Below are 22,443 nucleotides of genomic sequence, written 5' to 3' on the forward strand. Positions count from 1 at the left end.
ACCCACACAGAGACCTGACCTCAACCCCATCGAGCACCTTTGGGGTGAACTGGAACAGAGATTGTGAGCCAGAACATCAGCGCCTGACCTCATACATGCTCTACAGAGTGAATGGACACATAGGACAATGGACAAATTCTCATAGAAACACTTAAAAATCTTGAGGCGAGTCTTTAAAGAAGTGTGGAAGCTGTTATAGCTGCAAACGGGCGACCAACTCTATATTAAAGTACTTTATACATATATATCAAGTCGTATTTCCATCACGGTACAGTTCGGAACAATACAGGCTTGTGTTTTGAGAACAGTATCATTATTTGGTAGGCGGAGTGTGCGCTGTGCCCGATACATAGCATGGTGTTGTACCAGTGCGCTGACAATGACATCAACGGACAACAATGGAGGACATTTCTTTTTCCTGCTTGGTTTGTGGCTGTTCGTCTCAACAAGACGTCAAGCTTTGTATGAGAATAGACTGTGGGCGCTAAAGAAACACCGGTCACAAGGGAGTGATGCTATTCTGTCACGCTGACTGTCATGGGTCTAGCTTCACCCATACCATTACTCTGGCACCAATAAGGGAAGGATACTAAAAAAAGGAATGGTTGGGGCCGGTTATTTTGGTACTATTTCTAATGGAAAAGAAAAAATATGTATCGTACCAAACTATCAGGATCGTGGGGGGTGCAATGATGACCAGTCCATCACAGGGCCACATATAGAGAGACAAACAACCACCCACTCACACACCTTGGGTCAATTAAGAGTGTCCAATTGACCCTATACCATATTGCATTTTTTTGGACTGTGGGAGGAAACCGGAGAATCCAGAGAGAACATGAATACTCCATGCAGAAAGGCACTTGAACCCGGGTGTTCTTGCTGCAAAGGCAAGAGTGCTAACCACAACACCTAGTGTGTGGGCCTAGTACCAAACCACTCGATGGAAACACACCATTTGAATGCGTCATTACAGTCCCTTTTGATGTATTGGTCCAAATACATACGACCGGCACAGCTGTCAGGAGCAATGTAGGATTAAATGCCTTGCCCAAGGATACATTGGCATGTAGACTCCCAAGTCAGAATTGCACCTTTAAGAAAGGTTGCTCTACCACTGACCTACCGTCGCCCAGTATTGATACCTTCAAGTTGTTATTCTAATATACTTTTCTTATCTACTCACTAAACTTAAAAACACTTTATTTTAGTTCTTGGCAGAGTGGATTAGATTAGCAGATTAGAGTAGATGCAGACTAAAGCAGATTAATGTCTTTGTGAAAAGAAACTCCATCAACCACTCTGGTGTTTGTGTTCACTCACTGATGCTTTCGGTCACTTCACCCTGAATGGCTTTTGAGTCAAACAATACAGCGAGCATGATATGGACTAATCAGGATAACACAGAGACGTTAAGTCTGCTCACAGTTTCTAACCATCATTAAGAGGCCTTGGTCACAAGATCACTCTGCTGCTACTAGCCAGTGGTGTTTCACTACACACACAGAGACATACAGTACAGCTACACACACTCACACTGCTGGAATGGCATTGTTGTTCATTCAGAGAAGCAGCTTGCTGTCGTAGCTGGCTGCGCTTGTTTTTGAAAGGTCCCCTGGGTGGAGATTCCTCTGGGCCTCAGTCATAAGGAGAGGCATCAATGGGAAACCAGAGTGGACAAATGAATGGGCCTGTGGTCAGGTGCTGCTCTGTTATGAGAGTGTTGCAACTGCTGAATGGTGAGCACATCATACTGTATAACAATGACAAGAACTGGGGGTGTTTCAAATAACAAAAACATAATCATTGTGTTTGTTTCAACTTCTACATTTCTGTAGTGTTTTCATACATGAAAACTTATAGAACCAATGGACCTGGTCATAATACAGTAGATAATATCTAATAGTAGCAACACATGTGACTGAGAAGTCCGCCGTCTTTATCTTGTCCCATTTTGCCCCTAATGTAATTGCTATTGGTAAAATGAAGAGTTCCAATATTCTGTAAATTTCTCTGTGGAAACCTGAAGCAACAGTGACACCAAGAACAGAAAGTCAGAAAACAGAAACTGCACTTTGTTGGCACTTGGGATGAAGTGCCTGGTGTTTGCTAATAATTGTCACTTGAGTATATGTGTGCTACTACAATCCTCTAACAGGGAACTATCCCATCAATTAGTTATATCAGAAATGTAATATTTTAGGAAATGCACTTGATCCTCTGCTTATTTACAAGAGGAAACATTAAAATAACAACATGTTGGAGTCATTAAATATCAATACAGTGATGTGACATGATCATTTCAGAGAGATTCTAATACACTAATGCCACTATTCCGTCATATGTTGAACTTAAAGGGCCACTTCACCCATTTACTAATTACCAGAGATAAATGTCTTATTGATCATCAGACAGTGGATCTGAGATAGATGGATCATGCCCACAACAACATAGGAAGTTGGGATTGAAGGAAAGAAATAAAACTGACAAAAAAAGTCGACGTCAAAGTCACTCTTCACTGTGTTTCTCTCAGTTACAACACCTTTTATGAGTAAAAGATCTGAAAAACTGGTCAAATTAAATCCAACTCTGTATTAGAATGTGAATTCAACAAACACAGCAGCATCGTACGGATTTTACGTCTATAGTTATACATGTCTATACACTCAAAAATGGGTGAAACAGCCCTTTTCTTATTACCTATTTTAATGTACTCAATCCCAGAGACTGGGTCAGCACAGGGAGATTTTTCTTCGAAGCAACTCTGCTGAATGTAACCCTGCCTTTTTATTCAAGACTTACTCAATAAATAACATGTTAATAAAATAAGATTTTGATTCATTCAAGAAACATACGTCTCTTTACGTACTGAAAATGACAAAAAGGCAATAGTTACCATCTTCAAAAAGCCAGTACACAAACAAAACGTCGGGAAAACACTATTTTAACGAGCTTGGTGGCTTTATTAATTATTGTTAGGGAGAGATTAGATTAGATTTGACTTTATTGATCCCACACCGGGTAAATAATTCACTTGTCACAGCAGGACAAGTGAAGAGGGTCAGGTGGACATGAAGTGAAAAGAATATAAAAAAAGCAAGAAAATATGCTATAAATTAAGCAACACAATTAGTCAAATATTATAATATAGTACACATGTACTTATATATTTATATAGTCTATGAAAATGAAAAATATACTAGTTTTCATGTAGATAAAATCTGTCTTTTCCCTCTCTGATCTCACACCTATGAGGAATTAGCAGGTGTAATTCATGAGGACGGATTACCGCATTACCAAAAGTGTAAACCATGGATGAAAAGCATGTGTACTCTACATCATACAAACATTCTGAATAATATGGAGAGTGGGCGGCTGATTCTGACAGCTGACCTTCCTCGTACAAACCCACACTTGACCGCGAGCAGAGCATTCAAGTGCTCTATTTGAATTTCCAAAGGAGCAAGGTTGAGGTTAGAGCTGCAACAAACGATTATTTTTAAAATCGATTCATCTGTCGTAATCTTTTGGTCCATAAAATATATGAAAACGTTAAAAAAAATGTTGATCAGTGTTTGTCAAACTGGAAATAATGAGGTTCTCGAATGTCTTGTTTTGTCCACAAACCAAAATGATTCACTATTAATGATTTCATTGTTATATGGAGCAAAGAAACAAAGTAAATATTCCCATTTAAGAAGGTGGAACAATCAGAAATCTTTCCATCTAACAACGCGTAAGAGCAACAGGTCGTGCACAGCTCCAAGTCTCTGTGCAGCTCTGTCCCACATCCAATCCCTCACATAACTATTCACTTTAAATCGCTAATACATTGTGAAAGGTGAACACGTTCTAACTGCTGTTCATGCAACTTGAGCTTAAGGTTTCATGTGGATCCGGTCACAGCCAACGATAAAACATTGAAGTTAACAATTCACTATAAAAAAAACGTCTACATGGAGAAAAGTGAAATTCTCGTTGCATTTGTATATAAGCTGAATAAAAGAGTCAGTTACCTGCAGATTTTGTTTTGTTTCCGTCCAGTAATCACTTCATCGTTCATCATTTTTGAAGCCAGGATATATGAGCACTGCATTTCCCCCTTACAAGCCCATATTATTAAATGTCTGAAAATTAGGTTTGGTAACATGATTTGTACCAACAAACCTCAGGAGGAATGTAGGCAATATCAACAAAATCAACATGAACAGCTCCCTCACAAAGTCATCCACGCACTCGCCACAAAAGCAGGAAGCTCGTTTAACACCTGAAAACACACATGTTTGGCCCAGAGTAATCAGAGCTTTAAAACTCATAATTAATGCCTCGATAAAAACAATTAGCTGCTCTGAAATCCTTAAAGCTAGAATGAGCTAAGTACTCTGTTAAAAAAAAAGAAAGCTGCTGTGCTTTGCACAATAGGCTTTGAGAATGTGAAACCTGCAAAACGGTGCTGCGTTGTTTTGTTTTTGACAGTGCGCATGGACTGTGATTCCATTTAAAAACATAATCACCTGTACACCTGTAGTCCGTACTACCGCAGCGTTTTTTTGAACCCTAAGTTGAGAAGTTTACATGGTCCCGGCGCGCCTCGACTCTATGCGCTTTGGTTGGTTTACCATTTCAACACAGTACCTCCTCAACGTGGGCGGAGTCCAGATTTTGAAATACACCAGACTCTTCTGTTAAATATTGAGATTTAGACATTTCCTTGCTAAATGTTGGAGATGAACGCAAGTTTTCAAGTCTTTTAAAATGATATACAGTTCGGCATTGATTCTTGTGTCGGGCGTCTCTTCCTGTGACGGCACTTGGACCAATCAGTGGCCGGCAGTCTGACGACGTCACGCATAGTATCGGCGCAGCTCGTTGGGAACCTCGCCAGAGCAGGTACTAAAAAAAGGTACCATGTACCAGGTACTATCACAAATGGAAAAGTAAACGGTGCCGTGCCGAGGTGAGTCGAGTCGCGCCGGGACCATGTAGTGGAAAAGTGGCATATGTTTGACCACTATGGGCCTATGTTTTACTCTGGACTGGCAGAAATTCTTATCAGCCAATATGTCAGCTTCACTGATTTGTCGTGACCCCCTTCAAGGAAGAAAACAGACAGCCCCAACCATCAGTGTAGAACCCAACAAGGAAACGTGTTGGTGGACTTGAACACTATTATTTATACCAGGGCAAATGTCTATGTTTTAATTAACAAATTAAGGCGCTCCTGCCTTAAATGCCAGTTTCACTCACTGGGCGTCACTACTTAATCGTGGCGCTGCTCAAATAAATGAGGGAAACTTGGTCCGAAGTTACCTGACTAAAGAAGAGGCAGTTTACAGCGGGATAACGGGGGAGAAAGCTATGTTAAAAGATGCCCCGTTCATGTTCAATACATAGACTTGATGCATTCTATGTTGTCTATGTTGTGAATAAATAGAGAAATCCTGCACTTTTAACTTTTCACTGATGTTTCACGGACGTTTTCTTCAGTCAAACAGATAGCAGGATGTGTCTTTTGTCTTCTGATTGGCCAACAAGGCTTTTCGGGTTATGTTATATCGCCACCTGTTGACCTGGCATGCTTTTGCAACACTTAGCAGTGGACTTTTTTTGCCTTTTTGTGTGGACAGGACCTTAATAAGCAAAGTAGGAAAAGCACCATTGCAAAAAATACCCACCTACATGTGGACGGTTTTTTTTTATGAGTTATTGCCCAGTCCTAATTTTTTTTACAAGAGACTTTGTACCATTACTCATAAAGTCAAATTGTTTTCTATTTTGATGCCTGTCTCCAATCACCATCTGTGATGGCAGCAAACAGGACAGGAATATCATTTCAAGCTGGGGGTCAGCTGCAGATGGGGTTAAGTCTTGGAGGCTGGTGGGTCAGCTGGAGCAGTGGCAGGGGCCTGCAGCCCATAGTGGGGCTCTACTAGCAGCCCCCCCAACCCTTGCTTTTAGTTGGGAGACACCAAAGAAGAGAAAAGGGGCGGACATACCATGAGAACTGGATGACCTAAATTGCATCTGTGCATTTAGAAGCAAACAAATACACTGGACTGGTTTCCAGTTCATTTCTACACAAGGACAGATTTCTTCTTTCCTTGTTTACATGTTCATAACACAAGCCTTGTCTGTGTCATGTGTAAGAGCAACGTTTGATTTTGATCCATTTTTAACAGGCTGTACTTAAAGTGTGAGAAGTGGAACTAAGTGGTGATTTATTATCGTTGGTTAATGGATTTCTTTGCTCTTTCATTCTGTAAAAGAATGCAAACAATTAACTGGAAGTTCTTATATAGGGTATAGGGCTGAAACAATTACTCGATTATTAATCAATTACTGAAAGAATCAATTAATCGGTTCGGGTGCTTGTTAAATAATTAAAACAAAAATGAAAATAATCCACAGATTAAACGAGATGCAGCCCTATTTGGGTATTTTCACTGCAAGTCTTCTTGGTGCCAAGTGGGGTGAATTTTTCATGGATTTCCCCACTGACATTACTTTGGCACTGTGGGGCATGAAATGATCACATGCACTTTTGAAAATGACACTTCACGGACCATTAGCTTTTGCTAATAAATGCTGACGTGTGGCTGGGGCCAAATTTAGCAGAAATCAAAATGGTGGTGTGAGAATATTCCAAAATGTGCCCAAAAATGACCTTCATTAGTTTCCCACGGGCATTTAAAATCCATTTACTTGTTTAATATTTAAATCATAAGGCATCCTTTAAGCACGACTGTAAAGTTGGTCGTTTTAGTCATCATTATTAATGTGTCTTACATGGTCAGCTGAAATGAAACACGGCCGCTGAAGACTCCGAAAAAGCAAGCGCCATCAGCTGATTGTAAAAAAGCACTGGTGTCTTTCGGGCCTGTGAAGGGCCCGTCTTGGGCTTTTCCTCCTGCCAGTAAATGGAGAGACGGACAGTGTGCCCGGTGTTATCAATGAAGCCAGCCTCTTGGCTCTCCAAAAAGTGCAGCTTGGAAGACGTCCACGGCAGGGCATTAGGCCTGGAGGTTTGTGTCGTTTGTAATTTATAACACCGAGGGAAATGGGCAACAGGACAATATGGAGAGAAGAAGGAGAGAGGGGAATGTGGGAGGAGGGGGATGGGACTTGCTGCACAAGCAAGTGGCTCTGCCTCTCCGAGTGTGCTGCACAGAGCCTGGTTACCAGGCTGACCAAGCTGGAGGGCTTTCTGTCCCTCTGTGAGGCACAGGCTGAATGGGCCTTATTTTTTTCAGCTTTTTTTTGCTCAAGTCCGTGTGGAACATAAACTACATACAGTCGCATACATACAAGTACTGTAAGAGCACATGCAGAGTAAACTTAAAGAGGGAAGGATTTAATGTGCTTAACAGCCAACTATTCACACTGTACGTGTTAAACAACAGCCACGGGCAGCTTTAGTGTGCATCAGAGACTAGAAGGATGTCAGAGAGCTACTAGTTAATCAATGTTTATAGCATTCATAAAGAAAAACCCTCGCTCCCTTCGTGTCTCGTTGTGTACTCTACCTCTGGAGCTCAATAACTTCACCACTGCCACACTTACTGTGTGAAAAATGGGCCCAATTTTCACAGTGAACCCCCCAGATGGATCCTCACAAATTAGCAGATACCTCTGCTAATGAGACATCATAATCAGCACATCATCATTTTTCTCCATATAATTGTCATACAGCGACACTAATGGCTGCAATTTCCCTTCATTTCATCGGAATGACATAATGCAGAACGCCCAAATGACCACGATAATATCTTAAAGACATAACTGCAGTGAAAATAAACATATCGAAGACACGTCCTCCTCACCACAGACACAAAGAACATGGCTTAGTAAGTATGAAAAACTATAATATAACTTTTTGCATGTGCTTTAGACAGATGGGATCGACCATTAGGGCTGCAAGAACTAAAGCTCAGTCGTGAGTTCTTATCTCGCTGGACTTATCAGCAGACTTTGATGCAATGAACCACTTCACCTCACACAAGTGTTTGCTATTGGTATTCTCCAATATGACCGTCTTAAGTGAATCCTATCTCAGTGATTTATCTCATTAACTCCCCACTGGGAGGCCACTAGGTTTGTTTCGGGGCCCTTTCCTTTTGCTCATATGATCATATGATTCCACTAATTACTCATGCTGATACACTCTGCAATCTAATAGTCTTTAGCTTTGATTACGGCACTCATTTGTCTGTGGCATTGTTTTCGATAAGCTTCTGCAATGTCACAAGATTTATTTCCGTCCACTGTTGCATTCATTTTTCACCAAGATCTTGTATTGATGATGGGAGAGTCAGACCATTGTCGTCTTGGAATATGCCCGTGCCATCAGGGAAACAAAAATCCATTGATGGAATAATCTGGTCATTCAGTATATTCAGGTAGTCAGCTGACCTCATTCTTTGGGCACATGATGTTGCTGAACCTAGACCTGACCAACTGCAAAGACTACCAACAATAAACGGCTACTGTAAATAGGTGGCAACTTTTTTTTTGGCCAGGCAGTGTATCACCACTTTACAGACGTCAACCAAGATACCTGTGATCCCTGCCACATGAAATCAAGGACTATGCGTGATTTCTCGCTCGCATCTCAGACAAATCCACTCAGATGAAAGGTCATTCTGCTTAATCTGGCTCTGCACCGATCGATCCATGAGGATACATTGCAATCACAGAAACAGAGAACAACAGATCAAACCATGTCCAAAAAAATCTCCAAACACAAGACGAGGATAACAACAAGGACCATGAAGATGAGGACAGTGAATGCCAGTGCGAGACAGAGGTGGGACTATGACATTATCGTTTTTAGGGCCCTTTAAATTACCAATAAGGTGGCAGCTTTTTGCAAACACAATCCATCCATCCACCTAAATAGTACTAAAGACGAGGAAAATACTCAAATAGTTTGCAAAAAGTGATCGGAAGGGATTATAAACGCTGCCGTTTGCTTGTAGCCTCCACGAGAACGAACAGTCAAATAGACAATAAGGTGAATTTAGAAAAAAGTGTCTCAAAACATATTTGTTTCCATACCTGAGCATAGCCTATGTATTTATTTCCAGACAATCCCGCCATTTTGTTATGATCTATACATGTATAAATAAGTAAATCGTTTGGAGGACGAAATGCCAATATGATAAAAAACTTTTTTTGTGTGGACGGCCTCTCAGTGTAGCTTTGTTCTCTCTCTGCATATAAAGGCAGTCACAGCACAGACAGTGAAAGGAGTGTTCCCTCACAGTGAAAGGAAAATGATATCAGAGCAGGAATATCCTTCTCTGTGACAAACTCTTGAGGATTCATCATTACTAAGTGCGTCTCCTGTACTACAACCTCTTAGTAACAAAGTTATGCCTTTGTTCTTAGAGACTGTATATAAATAAGTAAAATGGGTACATTAACCTCATCTCAACAGGACATGATAAGGAATTAGATTTGTGCAAACACTTTTTAATTTGTTCAAAAATACATTTCTTGTTTGCAATAATCGGAATTTTGTTTGCTCTGACTCGTTCCCAAGTTCGTCATCCGACAATTATTTTGTCGGAGTTTCAGACGAACAGCGACTCCAAGCCTGTGGCTACTTCCGGTCCACTGAGCTGTCTCTCCAAAACTCAGTAGCCAATCAGTAGGCAGCTTCTTAAGGCCCGCCCATGGTAAGAATCGCAAACAAAAACCCACGACGCAAAGACCAAGTGAAGGAGCACAAACGCGAAAGACTCGGAGCAAACCAAAAGTGTATTTTCAAACGGATAAAATACAATATTTTTGAATGATTAAAACGATTTGCAATTTATGTGTTTTTGATGTTCGCAGTGTTGATTAAAAAAAGGGCTAAATTAACTTTAAATGCATTTCACTCACATATGCTAATTTGGTACTTGTTAAAACTGAAAACTCACACAAAAAATTCATGGTCTTCAAATCTTTTTTTGTGCTTCACACAAGCTGTGAGGGTAACATAATATATAATTATGCAGTGTGAATGCCCCGTTAACACCTCGCCATTTCATAAACAGGTCCAGTTTTTGGGAAACGGCTTATTAAAAGGAGCGTGGGGGCGGCTACATTCTCGATTGTGTAATAACACATTTTGCTCAGGAGTGCATGGCTACAGATCCTAGGCAACATGTGCTGGAAGCAGACTCGGCTCCTTAACTACATACACAACACAAAACTAGAAGAGCCTTCGACCATCGACAGGGGCTACCAGAAATTAAATGAGTCACTAACTTGAGAACAACAAATGCTGCATTTGAAATAGCACATACAGTAAAATAGCACATACAGTGGACACAATAGATTACAGTGTTGAGCCCACATGACACAGAAATAATAAAATAATATCTCAATGCCTGTTACTGTTATGCTGTGAATCCATGCTGCTGGTGCCCATAAAAGCCCATTATCACTCGTATATAAAAAGCCCTCAGATCCAGTACATGAAAGTGTCATACATCTACAGTACAGCAGTGCGGAGAGTGGCAAGAGGGCAAGATCACAGAGGTTTGAGATGAAAAGAAAATCCGCAGTCTTCCCTTCAAAGTGCCATTTCATAACTGTAGCATTTTCTTTTCTGTTGCACCTTTTGTTGGTTGTGCACAGGTTTGCCAAGTGGGGCAAATTTGGAGGCTGGAGCATTTTTCAACTCGTGCCAAATAAACTGTAGTTAGCCGACACTGATACGATTGTTTCTATGGTGAGCAACAAAAGCCGAAGTTGTAGGGCAGCGCTGCACAATGGCATAGCCTACGCACGCAGTGCTTGAAGGGGGGGAATATAAGTAAGTATATCCTGATGAACGAACTATATTAGTTATATTAAAATAACTTAAGACTGGACTTCCATTTAGATCAGGGGTGTAAACTCACTCACATACAGCGCAATTTGATCTCAAGTCAGCCGATCAGCAAAATAACAGCATAATAACCTATAAACAACAAGAACTCCCCATTTTTTACTTTGTTGTACAAAACATATTATGAACAACCTGACATTTCCTGAGAAGAATATTAACACAACATTCAGTCACAAGTATCACAGGTAAAAATATAGTATTTCACATTATGATTAGATTCTTATCATAGTGTGAAATGACCCTCCGGTGGGTCGGTTCTGGACCGTGGGCCGTATGTTTGACACGCTTGATTTAGATTATCCTTAACATTTCCAACAATAATTTGAAATTCAAGCACAATGTCTATTGTCATGTCTATTTTATTTGATATGCTGTTTAATAGATATTGTTCTTCTCCTTTAGGGGGCGCCACAGTGGATCATCTGCCTGATAGATATTGTTCTTGTTTGTTAGACACTAGAAACAAACACTAGACCTTCGGTGCCACGTTTTACCTATTCTCTTCTCGATTCACAAGCTCGGATGGAAAATCAGCAGACAGACTGTGTGTTCCACTCATATTATGGAGCAACAGAAAGAAAACAAATGTAAAGAAAAGTCATAAAGCCAGATCAGACAGGCTTTGGTAGTGCACCTAAATTCACACTCTGCAACTGTTGTACTAATCAGGTCTTAAAGGCCTACTCCATGTTGTACCAGAATCTGAAGAATGTAGGCCAATTCAAAAGCCAATCTTTAAACACAACAAACACAAGAGTTCAACGCAGACGACGTCCAAATCACCAAAAGTCAAAAGCACATTTTCATTCTTTTTGCGTGTCACTCTGAAAATGAGCTGCTATCAGTGGGTTAACGTGATTTATGACATGTTACATCAGATGCTGATTTCTCTATAATAACCATCTCCTCGTGTCACTATGATCAGCACAAGCCCCCTGAAGTTAATGTTAATGCTGAGTAAGAATTAATCACTGTAGCCACCAATTGCACACAACTGTACACAACCACACACAACCCAGCTCTGCATCAAACAGCTGCAGACAAACACACAAAAAAAGACAAAAACGTGACAAAAATACACAAATTGATTGATATTGGGCATTTTTTTGGATGAATGTTAGACGTTAAATATTTATTAGCTCCTGAGTGGAACAAATCTGGTAATTCTAAGTTATATCAAAGTGTGTGTTGTGCAATGGTTAATTAATATACTGTATAAATTAGGGCTGAACCATTTTGAATAAACATCTAATTGTGACAGGATTTGACAGGAATTGGCATTATCAGAGGGAATGGTCATTTTTACGTCATTATTCTCATTTTCATTCGAAAAACATATTTAAAAACAATTACTGTGATATTTGCGCGATATCTGTGAGAAACAAATATGTTCTCTTCAGTATATATATATATTTATATATATACATATATATATATATATATATATATAGAATATGATGTGATTGTGATTTTGATTAAATTTCGATTAATCATTCAGCCCTAATATGTACAGTATATTAACATTTTGTTGTAGGAAAATTTGGTAGGAATAATTACTGTCATTAACTCATCAGTACATTTAGTAACCAGCTAGTGAATTTCCTGAGCTTTAAATGAGGTTCAACATTGATTTAGGTTTGTCAAGACTAATTATTCTCATGACTGATGAATCTGTTAAATTGATTATTTTCTGGATTTTCCATTAGTTATTTGGTCTACAAAATATATTTGGATAAATGGCCATCAGCGTTTCCCAAACCTCAACAATGTCATTCAGTATCTCTGATTTCTTTTTTATATAGGGCAGAAAACTGTATACTGTTATACTGTAACTGTAAATACACTTATGCAAGGAACTAAAACAAATCAAACCAATGAATTACTTACTTCATTGCAGCCCTTGTAAGGCGGCAGGATAAATGATTCCAAATAGGGTCCAAATATGTTGCTTCACATATGCTTCATGTGCACATTGGACATTATATTTGTACATTCACTCGACACAACAACTTTACAGGTTGATAATATCTCATTGTTGGCTCCACTGACCCAGCACAATGAACCAAAACTTTTAATGAACACACTGTATCATGAGCCTGTGACTAAGACAACAACATGTTCACTTCCAGAGAGAGACAACAAAACTGGGAAGCTCTGCTTTGGAGGAACTGCTGTGTGGCAGCGGTGTAAATTATTCATGATTTTGAGTGAACACGCTCAAACATGCAAAACATCTTGTGTTCACCATACAACAGGTTGCTACAACAGCAGGGTTTTTTCATCCTTTCATAAAGCGCTGCCAAAGTCTTGTTCAGTGCCAGTGAACAAGTGCAAAATTTAAATGAAATGCAGGCTTGTAAATGACTGAAAATAAAGTATGTGTAAGGGTGTCATGCAGGACAGGTAATATCCTCCTTTTAAAATGTGTTAAAATGCTGTGTTTTGGAAGAGCTTTTGTATTAAAATGAGATTCCCTGCTTGAGAAAATCTACTCCTAATGCTGCCTGCCATTACATTAAGTATCGTGCAAACAGGCGACTTTGATTCGAGGTCATTAGTTCTGATAAAGTGAGCGGCTGGCGGGAGAAGTCTTGCTGAGTTCAAAGGGGTGACCCTCATCAAGAAACATTAAGTCCTCTTACCAACATGACGCCATTTTCATCCCAACACTTGTTGCAGTGTTGTTTCCAGCGAGGGTTACCAGGCAAACACTCCAACACGCAGTCTCTACACATTTTTGCTATGATACGCTCCACAAAAACATGCAACCCAGAGAGAATAACAAAAACCACCTGAAGCAAAACACAAAACTGCTCAAAGGCCATCACTTTAAGACGGAGTACAGCGCAAACGGCCCGTTAAGGGCGGGGGAATCTGAATTAAGCATAGATTGGCCTATATTTCAACAGTCAGGAAACTAGTTCAAGACGACGTCCTAGTCTCTGGGGCTCACTACTGCCACTCACAGGTCCGTCTAGGACATGGCTCATGGGGCTTCATTGCAAACTATACTATTAGTTGTAACAGCTCTCGGGGGCCCATCGGGTTATTTATGTTTTTATAAGGGGGGGTGGATGTCACGGTGGTGAGCTGCATATTACGGGGCTATATGGTGGTCTTGAAAATTTACCCGGGGGCCCCCCCCTTTTCTTTGCATTTGCTTGGTATGCCTGTCCTGTCGGTGCCCTGTTTTGTGAGTCAGGGATGAGATTAGCATAAACACAACAGCTTTAAAGCAGCTACACAGAATGTTAGAAATGTATTATAATAAGATATAAATTGACCATGATGTCCATCTATTTCCTACCGCTGTATCCTCCACAGGAGGGTTGCCGGGGGCACTGTGCCAATCTCAGCTGACATTGGGGCGAGAGGCGGGGTCACACCCGGGACAGTTCGCCAGTCCATGACCATGATATGACGGCAGAAATAAAGGACACTTAAAATTTTAATTCTGGCTTCACTGATAACAGTGTTGCAGCCATTTTATTGACAAAATCTCATTTGCAGGCCGCAAACCACTGTGTTGGTAGGTTGTGTCACCTACTGCCACCCACCTGACAACACGACACGTAGCACTTCCAACACACAGGATGACCAAAAGGAGGAGTGACCAAAGAGTGTCACATATGCTGAAAATTAGCAAAGATAAAGTGCCTCACTACCCCTCTCAAAAATATCTCAACCACAAGTGAGGTAGAGAGGACGTTGACGGCAGAAGTTGACAGAAGTGTGGATACTTTTCTCCCGCACAAGGAAGTCACATGGGGAAAACAAACAAGTTTAACTCACTAACAAACTGACTAACTAACTCAATCTAGCACTACTTGGCTAAACTCGTTTCGACTGTATTTGGTTTGGTATCGGGCACATCGTTTTATTACTTCCTAGTACTTCCTCAACAAGAATGATTTTGGTACTTCCTGCATGAGCGGAGCACAGACTCAGTCACTGAACTGAAACACAGCTGAACGGGTTGTGGTTCAGCAGACAGTGCAGCCACTAAATACACCAGACTCCTCTGTGAAATAGTGAGATTTTAGAAAGTAGTAGTTTCGGCTCAGCTCGCTTGGAAATACAAGGTACTATCCCCTAATGGAAAAGCAAAAACACTGAGTCGAATCGAGCCGAGTCGTGCCAGAACTGTGTAATGGAAAAGTGACATAACTCCCTCACTCACTCTCTCATACACTTTGTCTGCCAATATTAAATAAACACAATGTTTTACAGGCTGTTATTGTCTCTTGTTGTCTGCTCTCATCACTTTAAACATCTAAAGTCGCTGTTGTACATGTTTTCCAAGAATCACCTTTAAAAGATGACAGACAGATACATAGAGAGATAGATTTATTAAGATAGGATAAATATTTTTGTGAAAAACCATGAGGTGCTGGAGAAACGCAGGAAGATGCAGGCTTCCCCATGTGGCATATTGAAATAAATCACTAGGACTGTATGCTGTCCTATGCTACACAGCATTTTCAAGTCCTCTTGTAAAATATTTTTTCCCCTTCAAGATTATCCAGATAATGGAAATTCACCACGACCAACTTAATGTGAGTGCTCTTTCATGTGATGCACGATTATATCATATTATACTGTCCTCTTATCCCTAGTGAACACACACACACACACACACACACACACACACACAGATAAGAAGAACTGCTTCCCCTGGGTCACACCCCACTTCTCCCTCCTGGACTCCCAGATTCAAGTTAGGCAAGTGGCCTGCCCTCCCTGGGGGGCAGAGAGCATGGTGTACTCTCTGAGAGCACAATGACCCCCTTCCTCCTCCTCCTCCTCCTCTCACAAGGCTGGTTACACTGCATGTGAGTCAGGGAACAACTTTCACTTTCAGGAATATCACACACATTACTTCAGATTCCTGTTTCTGACACACATGGCACACACACTGACCCACTCATTAAGTGGGAAACCTGCAGCTTAACAAGCAGCCCGCTGCATGACAGTAATTGTTGCAATCGCAGACACGGAGCAATTAATGAAGGGGTCACAAGTTTTCCTGAAGGGTGACTGCCTGAATTAAAAACTCTTGCAAGAGTTTGACGGTAAAGTCTGACCAAAGGCCTGGGATCGTGAGCCTTGTAAAACATAAGCAATAGACCCTGCAGTGGCGAATGTACACTCATATATCCAAGCTTTAAGAATTAACAGTAATATAACGTAACCTGGCGTAAACCTTTTTACACCAGGTCCACAAAGCCACGTTCCTTTCCTTGCAAGAATATTTAATCAAAGGCTTAAGGCCAACGGTTAACTACTGATAATCCTGCATTAATCATTTAAACTATCTCTAACCTAAATTAACTCAATACTGGCTCCTACAGACACAGTAAGTACGTGCAGAGAGCCGACATTTATAATGTGGGTCTTATGGCAACATTAATTTACTACTATCTTAGTGAATTAAAGACACAATGGCATGTTACACTGATTCCTGTGACACTCGAAAAGTTGAGAGTATAAAAGAAATATCACAACAGTCTCACACCTCAGAAAGCAAAGTGGTGGCACACGGTGGAGTGTGTGGTTACCACTGTTGCCTCACACCAAGACGTTTCTGTGTGGAGTTTGCAAGTTCTCTGAGTTTAGTTCTATGTGTTTAGTCACTGTGTGTTTGCCGTGTGATGGAATGGTGACATGTCCTGGATGTAACCCCGCCTTTCGCCCTATGTCAGCTGGGATTGGCACCAGCAGCCCTGAGACCCTCATGTGGAGGATAAAAGCGGTGGACAATGGACGAATGAAAGCAAAGCAAACCTGCTCCAGCACACCCTCCAGTATGAGCTGTGGTGGCTTTTTTTTTCTTTTTTTCATTTTTGTAGCAGACTTCAGACGACTATGCAGCACCACAAGCGGCATCAAATTAATTAACAATGACTTACAATACAAAGCACTTTGAACTGTGTATGTGCTGTGAACAGAGCCAGATTGACAGGAAACTTTGACCCTGCAGGTAGCCCTCCCTGCAACACTTGCTTATGACTTCCACGAGAGGCTAAAAAGGCCAATTCCTTCTGGTGCTCAGCCACACTCACATTACACACACACACACACACACACACTACAACTGGAACTTAGGGATGAAGCATGTGGGCAATGCACAATGAACCTGTCCTGTGTTTGTCTTTTTCATGTCCCCCTGTCTTCAATGAACAACACAGACAGCAAAACATTTAACTTATGTCAGTCATTGTGTTTACGTGCAAGTTAAAAGTCAGACTTTAGTCAAACTAAAACAATAATTCGGTTTTGTTAATGTCATATAAACACGTTGGTCTGACAAAAATCAAGCAAGTCTTAGTCTGACCTGGATAATGTGATCCATAGTCCGATTACTCCTACATGCGTACGCTTAGTCAGACTGGAGTCAGACTTGGCGTTCAGCACATGCACCAAAATTTCCTCCCCGGTCTTTGATCTGGAAGTTCACAATTCACTGTTTGTTTTACTGTGACATAAAGGTCAACAGGAAACTGATTCAATACACACTACAATTGTAGAGCGATACAGCGCCACCTACAGAGGTGGAGTTAGACGTACACGGCCAATAAATTCATTTTCTCCTCCACGTGTATACTCTGACTCTGCAAGTTGTCTGTCTAAGTCAGACTATGGCCTGATTAAACTGTGTATGTAAATGTACTGGGTGATGGAGCTTGTTTTTTTGAAATCATAAAAATCTTTTTGCTAACTTTGGCGGAACCACTGCACACTGCTGCTGAAAACATCCTAACAGCCTCACATTTCAAACACAAAATAAAATACTCACTGAGTCAAATTTATACATGTATTACACTCTGAATCCTCCTCCATATCCCAGATGAAGTCAATCGTAAAGGGCAGGTACTTCAAGTGTGTGGGTGAAAAAAAGGTGACATGATTATCGGGACATGCATGAAGGACTGTGTGGAGAAACATCTCTTAAAACTGATTTCGCGGATGACATTTAACAAAATATAGTTACCTTACCACAACCATGTGACATGACTTGCTCTAAATTGAGGTCAGGTGTCATAGCATAGCGAATCCTATAAGGACAATAAACTTGATTTCAGTATTTTCCATCAAACTATGCTCCTATTGAACAATGAGAGACCATTTACAGCAGCAGACAGCAGGCAGCTCCTCACTGTCCCCACACAGCAAAGTTTACTTTCACACTCAGAGATGTCATGATCTTCACGAACAAACACACGTCCAGGTTTTAGTTAATCTGCCCACTTTCTTTCTCCTTGCTTTGTCATGAAAGTAGTGCACCATGTCGCATTGTATTTAGCATGTCTATAGTAAATATAGTTTATTATAATTTCACTAGTGTCCGAAGTGACGTGCCTTTGTTTTATCCAACCACCCCTGTGTTACTTGTACAAGATCTGTGATGCCTCAAATGCACTGGAAACAAACTGAGTTGGTAAGAAAAAACACTGTGGATCTCAGTGGTAATTGTGACAGTGGTAATTATTTTGTACCTCTCACTACAGCGGGGACCATCTTCTGTTATATTGTTATAGTTCTAACATAACAGCGGGACAATACTGTGCAGTAACTTGTGTTCCTTGGTAAACTAGTCCACGTCTGTAACTAGAGAGCTGTGATGAAAAACAGCCTGAGTATATTATGTAATTCTAATTTGGCATAGAGATCTGCACCTAACTTCTAGTAATGGAGCTCAATGACTGGCATTGACAGCGCCCAATAATCCTCTTAAAGGGCCAGTGTGTAAAACGTAGGCGAATTGATTTTCTATTTGGCAGAAATTGAAGATAAAATAATTCTACTACTACAAAAACAGAACCTTCAGAGGTCACCATTTTTGGACCGGCATGTTTTTACATGGGGACTAAACATCTTTTGAGTTTCAATGCAAACTGTCATAGGTTCTCCAGCACAGCTACAACATGCAACTTCAACAACAAATGTGGCTAAATTTGACACAATGTACTTTCAACGTAAAAGTGCACAGGATGCATCAATCATGCTTCTTTGTTTTTCCACCCGGATTCATCAGCTGCTCAACAGGTGCGTCAGAGAACGACTCCTACGAGAGGGAAGAGACCGAATCTACGAGCACTGGCCAGGAATAAGTCAGTCAGAGGCTACAGCAGTGGGAGGAGCAGGGGGGGTGGATGGATGAAGAAAACACCAGGAAAACCACGGGCGAGGTAAACATCTTTCTCAAACAACATGCGCATACACAAATACAACACACGGGGGGCTGGAGGGTGTTAGAGGCTGTTATTCATTATCCACACAACTGCATTCCAGGGCTGGGCAGAAGGAGTTATCGCCACCATCACTGGGACGCAAGCACAAGAGAAAGAGAGAGAGAGAGAGAGAAAGGCAGAGAGGGATTTAAGCAGGTTCTCAAACAAGATGCCCCCACCTGATAACCTTAGCACTGCCGTTGCACCATTCCCACATGTCCTAATGCATTCACAAATCAGAGAGTGAGAGAGAGAGAGAGAGAGAGAGAGCAGGAGGGGGAGAGTGATAATGGTGAATGAATAAGAGGAGGAGAGGAAGAGAGGGAGAGAGAGACCGTGTGAACATTAACAGTGAATGGAAGTGATGGAGAAAGATAAGGACACCTCCTCCTCCTCCTGCCCTTCACAGGAAGTGAGCAGTGAGGCTGTGGCAAGTGCACCTCACTACTGATGTGGCTGCCTGAGTGTTTGGCCCAGTGAGAAGTTCCAAAACACCGTCCTCCTCCCCCTCCTCCCTCAATTTATACCATGCACTTTAAATCAACTCTATATGCTCTGTTACTGAACTTGCATGATTTGCTGCATTGTGTGAACACTGTGTATGTGGTGTTGTGTTGTGTTGTCTGTATGATTGACAAACATGGTTATAAATAGTCTGACTATGGACTCAGATAAGCAGCCTCTGTTAACTCTGACATGTTTACATGTGTATTGTATATTCATTTTTGACCAACTGACACAACTCAACACAAGAGATGCAGACGGTGTTAAATACTATTACATAACTCATGTGCCTGTGCTGCCTCCTGCATGTGCTGGTGCAATTAAAATTCATATTTGAGAGGGAGGGAGAGAGTGAGCTGACATTTCAACAACAACACACTTTATGTTGAAATCAATAAGAGGATTAAAAGTGGCTGATCAGCCGCCTCACCTTTCTTGAACTCCTCCAGCATCGCGTCCAGCTTGGTGTCATTGAACACAAAGTGCAGCGGGTGGCTGTAAAACTTAGTGATGGTTTTGAGCGGCGTGCAATCATCCGGGTCCACAAAGGCCAGGTCCTTGACGAAGAGCAGGTCCACTATGTTGGACCGCTCGCCCTCGTAGACCGGGATGCGCGTGTAGCCGCTCTTCATGATCTCGGACATGGTGTTGAAGTCGAGGGTGCCATCGCCCGGGATCATGAAGCAATCTCTCAGCGGCGTCATCACGTCCTCCACGGTCTTAGTCCTTAGCTCCAGCGCGCCCTGGATTATGTTCAGCTCCTCCTTCACCAGGTCGTTGTACGGGTCCGTGACGCGCAGCATCTCCAGAAGCTTCTCCCGGTTGTAGACAGTCCCTATCTCCTGTCCGAGCAGGTAGTCCAGGAGCTTGCTCACCGGGTAGGACGCGGGGAAGGTGAGCAGCATGAAGAACTTGGTGAGCAGGATGGTGTTGGCACCGACGGCCAGGCCGTGTCTGGAGCAGATGGCCTGCGGCACGATCTCACCGAAAATCACTATTCCAATGGTGGACATGACCACCGCGATCAAGCCCGAACCTGCGATGTCATCCAGCAGGATGGTGAGCGTGGTGTTCACCAGCACGTTCCCGAGCAGCAGCGAGCAAAGCAAGTAATTCCCCTGGCTCCGCACCGGTTCGATCTTTTTAGCGTAGTTCTTCTCCCTCTCCGTGCCGCAGTTCTGGACGATCTGCAGCTCCATGGGGTCCAGGGCCATGAGCCCCAGGTTCAAGCCGCTGAACATGCCCGACAGACACAGCAGCATGGAGATGAAGATGACCTGGAGCCAGAACGGCAGCAGAAACTTTTTCTCCTCCACCACTATCACTTTGGTGTCATCCCCGTCGTGGTAGATCCAAGTGTTCTCCGTCCACGGGTCGTGCATCCCGGCCACGGCCGGCGTGGAGGTGGCGATGCAAAGGTAATACGATTTACTCCTCTCCGTCTTTCTCAGAGGTTTGACTTCGATCTCAACTATTCCCGACGTCTTTCGGTTCAGTATGATGTTAGGCAATATGATGATATCCGAAGTCCTAATGCCGCAGGGATGCGAGCCGGACGGCTCCTCCTGACTCTGGTTATCCCCCGAGGAGCTGTCAACGCTCCGGCTCCGCTCGTGCTCCGTGAAGGCGATCTTGGACCAGGTCTCGTTGTTGATGTTCTGGCCGTACACCCGCAGTTTGACCCGGGAGCGCTCACTCACGCGCAGGTAGCCCCTGTCCATGAAGGAAATGTCGTCCGTGTCCTCCAGTCGCAGCCCGATGATGACGGTGGTCTCCTCGGAACCTTCCTTGCCACTTGTCGGGGCGACACAACAGCCCGTGACAGTTAAGAAAATCATCGCTAAAGCTCGGACCCGGTTCAGTGACGCCATTTTTGCAGCAGCAGCGGGCGCTTGGGATAACGGCTCTGCCATATTGATAACCGCTGGCGACCGAGCTCCTGAATGAAACGGGCAGTTAAAACTCAGAGCCAGTCGGAGTCCGCCTTCATCTCCGCCGAGGGTTGCCGCGACTTGCGCATCGGGACCTGCTCGTTCCCACTACGTGTCCGACACTGAGGACTCGCGAGCGCAGGCTTACGGGCCAGCTCGTGCCTCCCCTGATGTCCCCGAGACAGGCGACGGTGGTGACCAATCAGGCGGCGCCGCCGGCCACGGGGCGGGGCCACCGCAGTGCGCTTGGCCAATCACATTCCAAAACAAGTGCACCTCATGTTAAGAGACACACAGGACTCTCTGCTCGTGACTTTTTTCTAATCATGTATCCCAACTACAGGGGGATTTATCGCCGAATCTCGCTCATCAGTATGTCTTCACATCATTTAACACTGTTTTTTTTAAACACATTTACAGAAAATGTGTCTCTTTTTCTTGGAAAGAGTTGATTAAAAACTCTGTTGAATAAAAACACAGCACAAAATCACTTTCTCTCTTCACAAAACTGATTTCCTCCACCAAAACAACACACGTGTCCGGAGGTGCCACTAGAAATGTTGGACCCCATTGATTTATCTTTTCATGATTTTTGCTTTTGTTACTCTAAGTAAAAATTTGCTCTTGAGAAAAATTCAGTCAACAAACATCAACACACTCCACTTCAAGTTATGTTTACCAGATGTGGTAAGTAATGAATTACACGTACTTGCCTTATTGAAACTGAGTAGGTTTTTTGTGTACTTTTTAAAGTCATTTTAAAAATTTGGAATTTTACTTTTTACTTAGGTTTATATATTAAAACGTAGTATATACAGTATACATATACTGTGTTGTAAATTACATAAATTACTGAGTAAGAAAAAATGTTGGCCTGAATCAATTAAATAAATTAAAT

The 22,443-nt window shown here is 42.1% G+C and overlaps 1 protein-coding gene across 1 annotated transcript in view; it reads right to left on the minus strand.

The window, feature by feature from the left end:
• The window catches only part of cnnm2b (cyclin and CBS domain divalent metal cation transport mediator 2b), a 42,665-nt gene extending 20,989 nt beyond the window's left edge, over positions 1 to 21,676 (minus strand). Inside the window, exon 1 of the mRNA XM_044029166.1 lies at positions 20,045 to 21,676. Coding sequence (XP_043885101.1) covers positions 20,045 to 21,527 — 1,483 coding nt within the window. The 5' untranslated portion in view covers positions 21,528 to 21,676. The remainder of the gene's footprint in view (positions 1 to 20,044) is intronic.
• Positions 21,677 to 22,443: the final 767 nt, after the last annotated feature.

The sequence above is a fragment of the Solea senegalensis genome, linkage group LG6 (genome assembly GCF_019176455.1).
Source record: "Solea senegalensis isolate Sse05_10M linkage group LG6, IFAPA_SoseM_1, whole genome shotgun sequence".
Classification (NCBI taxonomy): domain Eukaryota; kingdom Metazoa; phylum Chordata; class Actinopteri; order Pleuronectiformes; family Soleidae; genus Solea; species Solea senegalensis.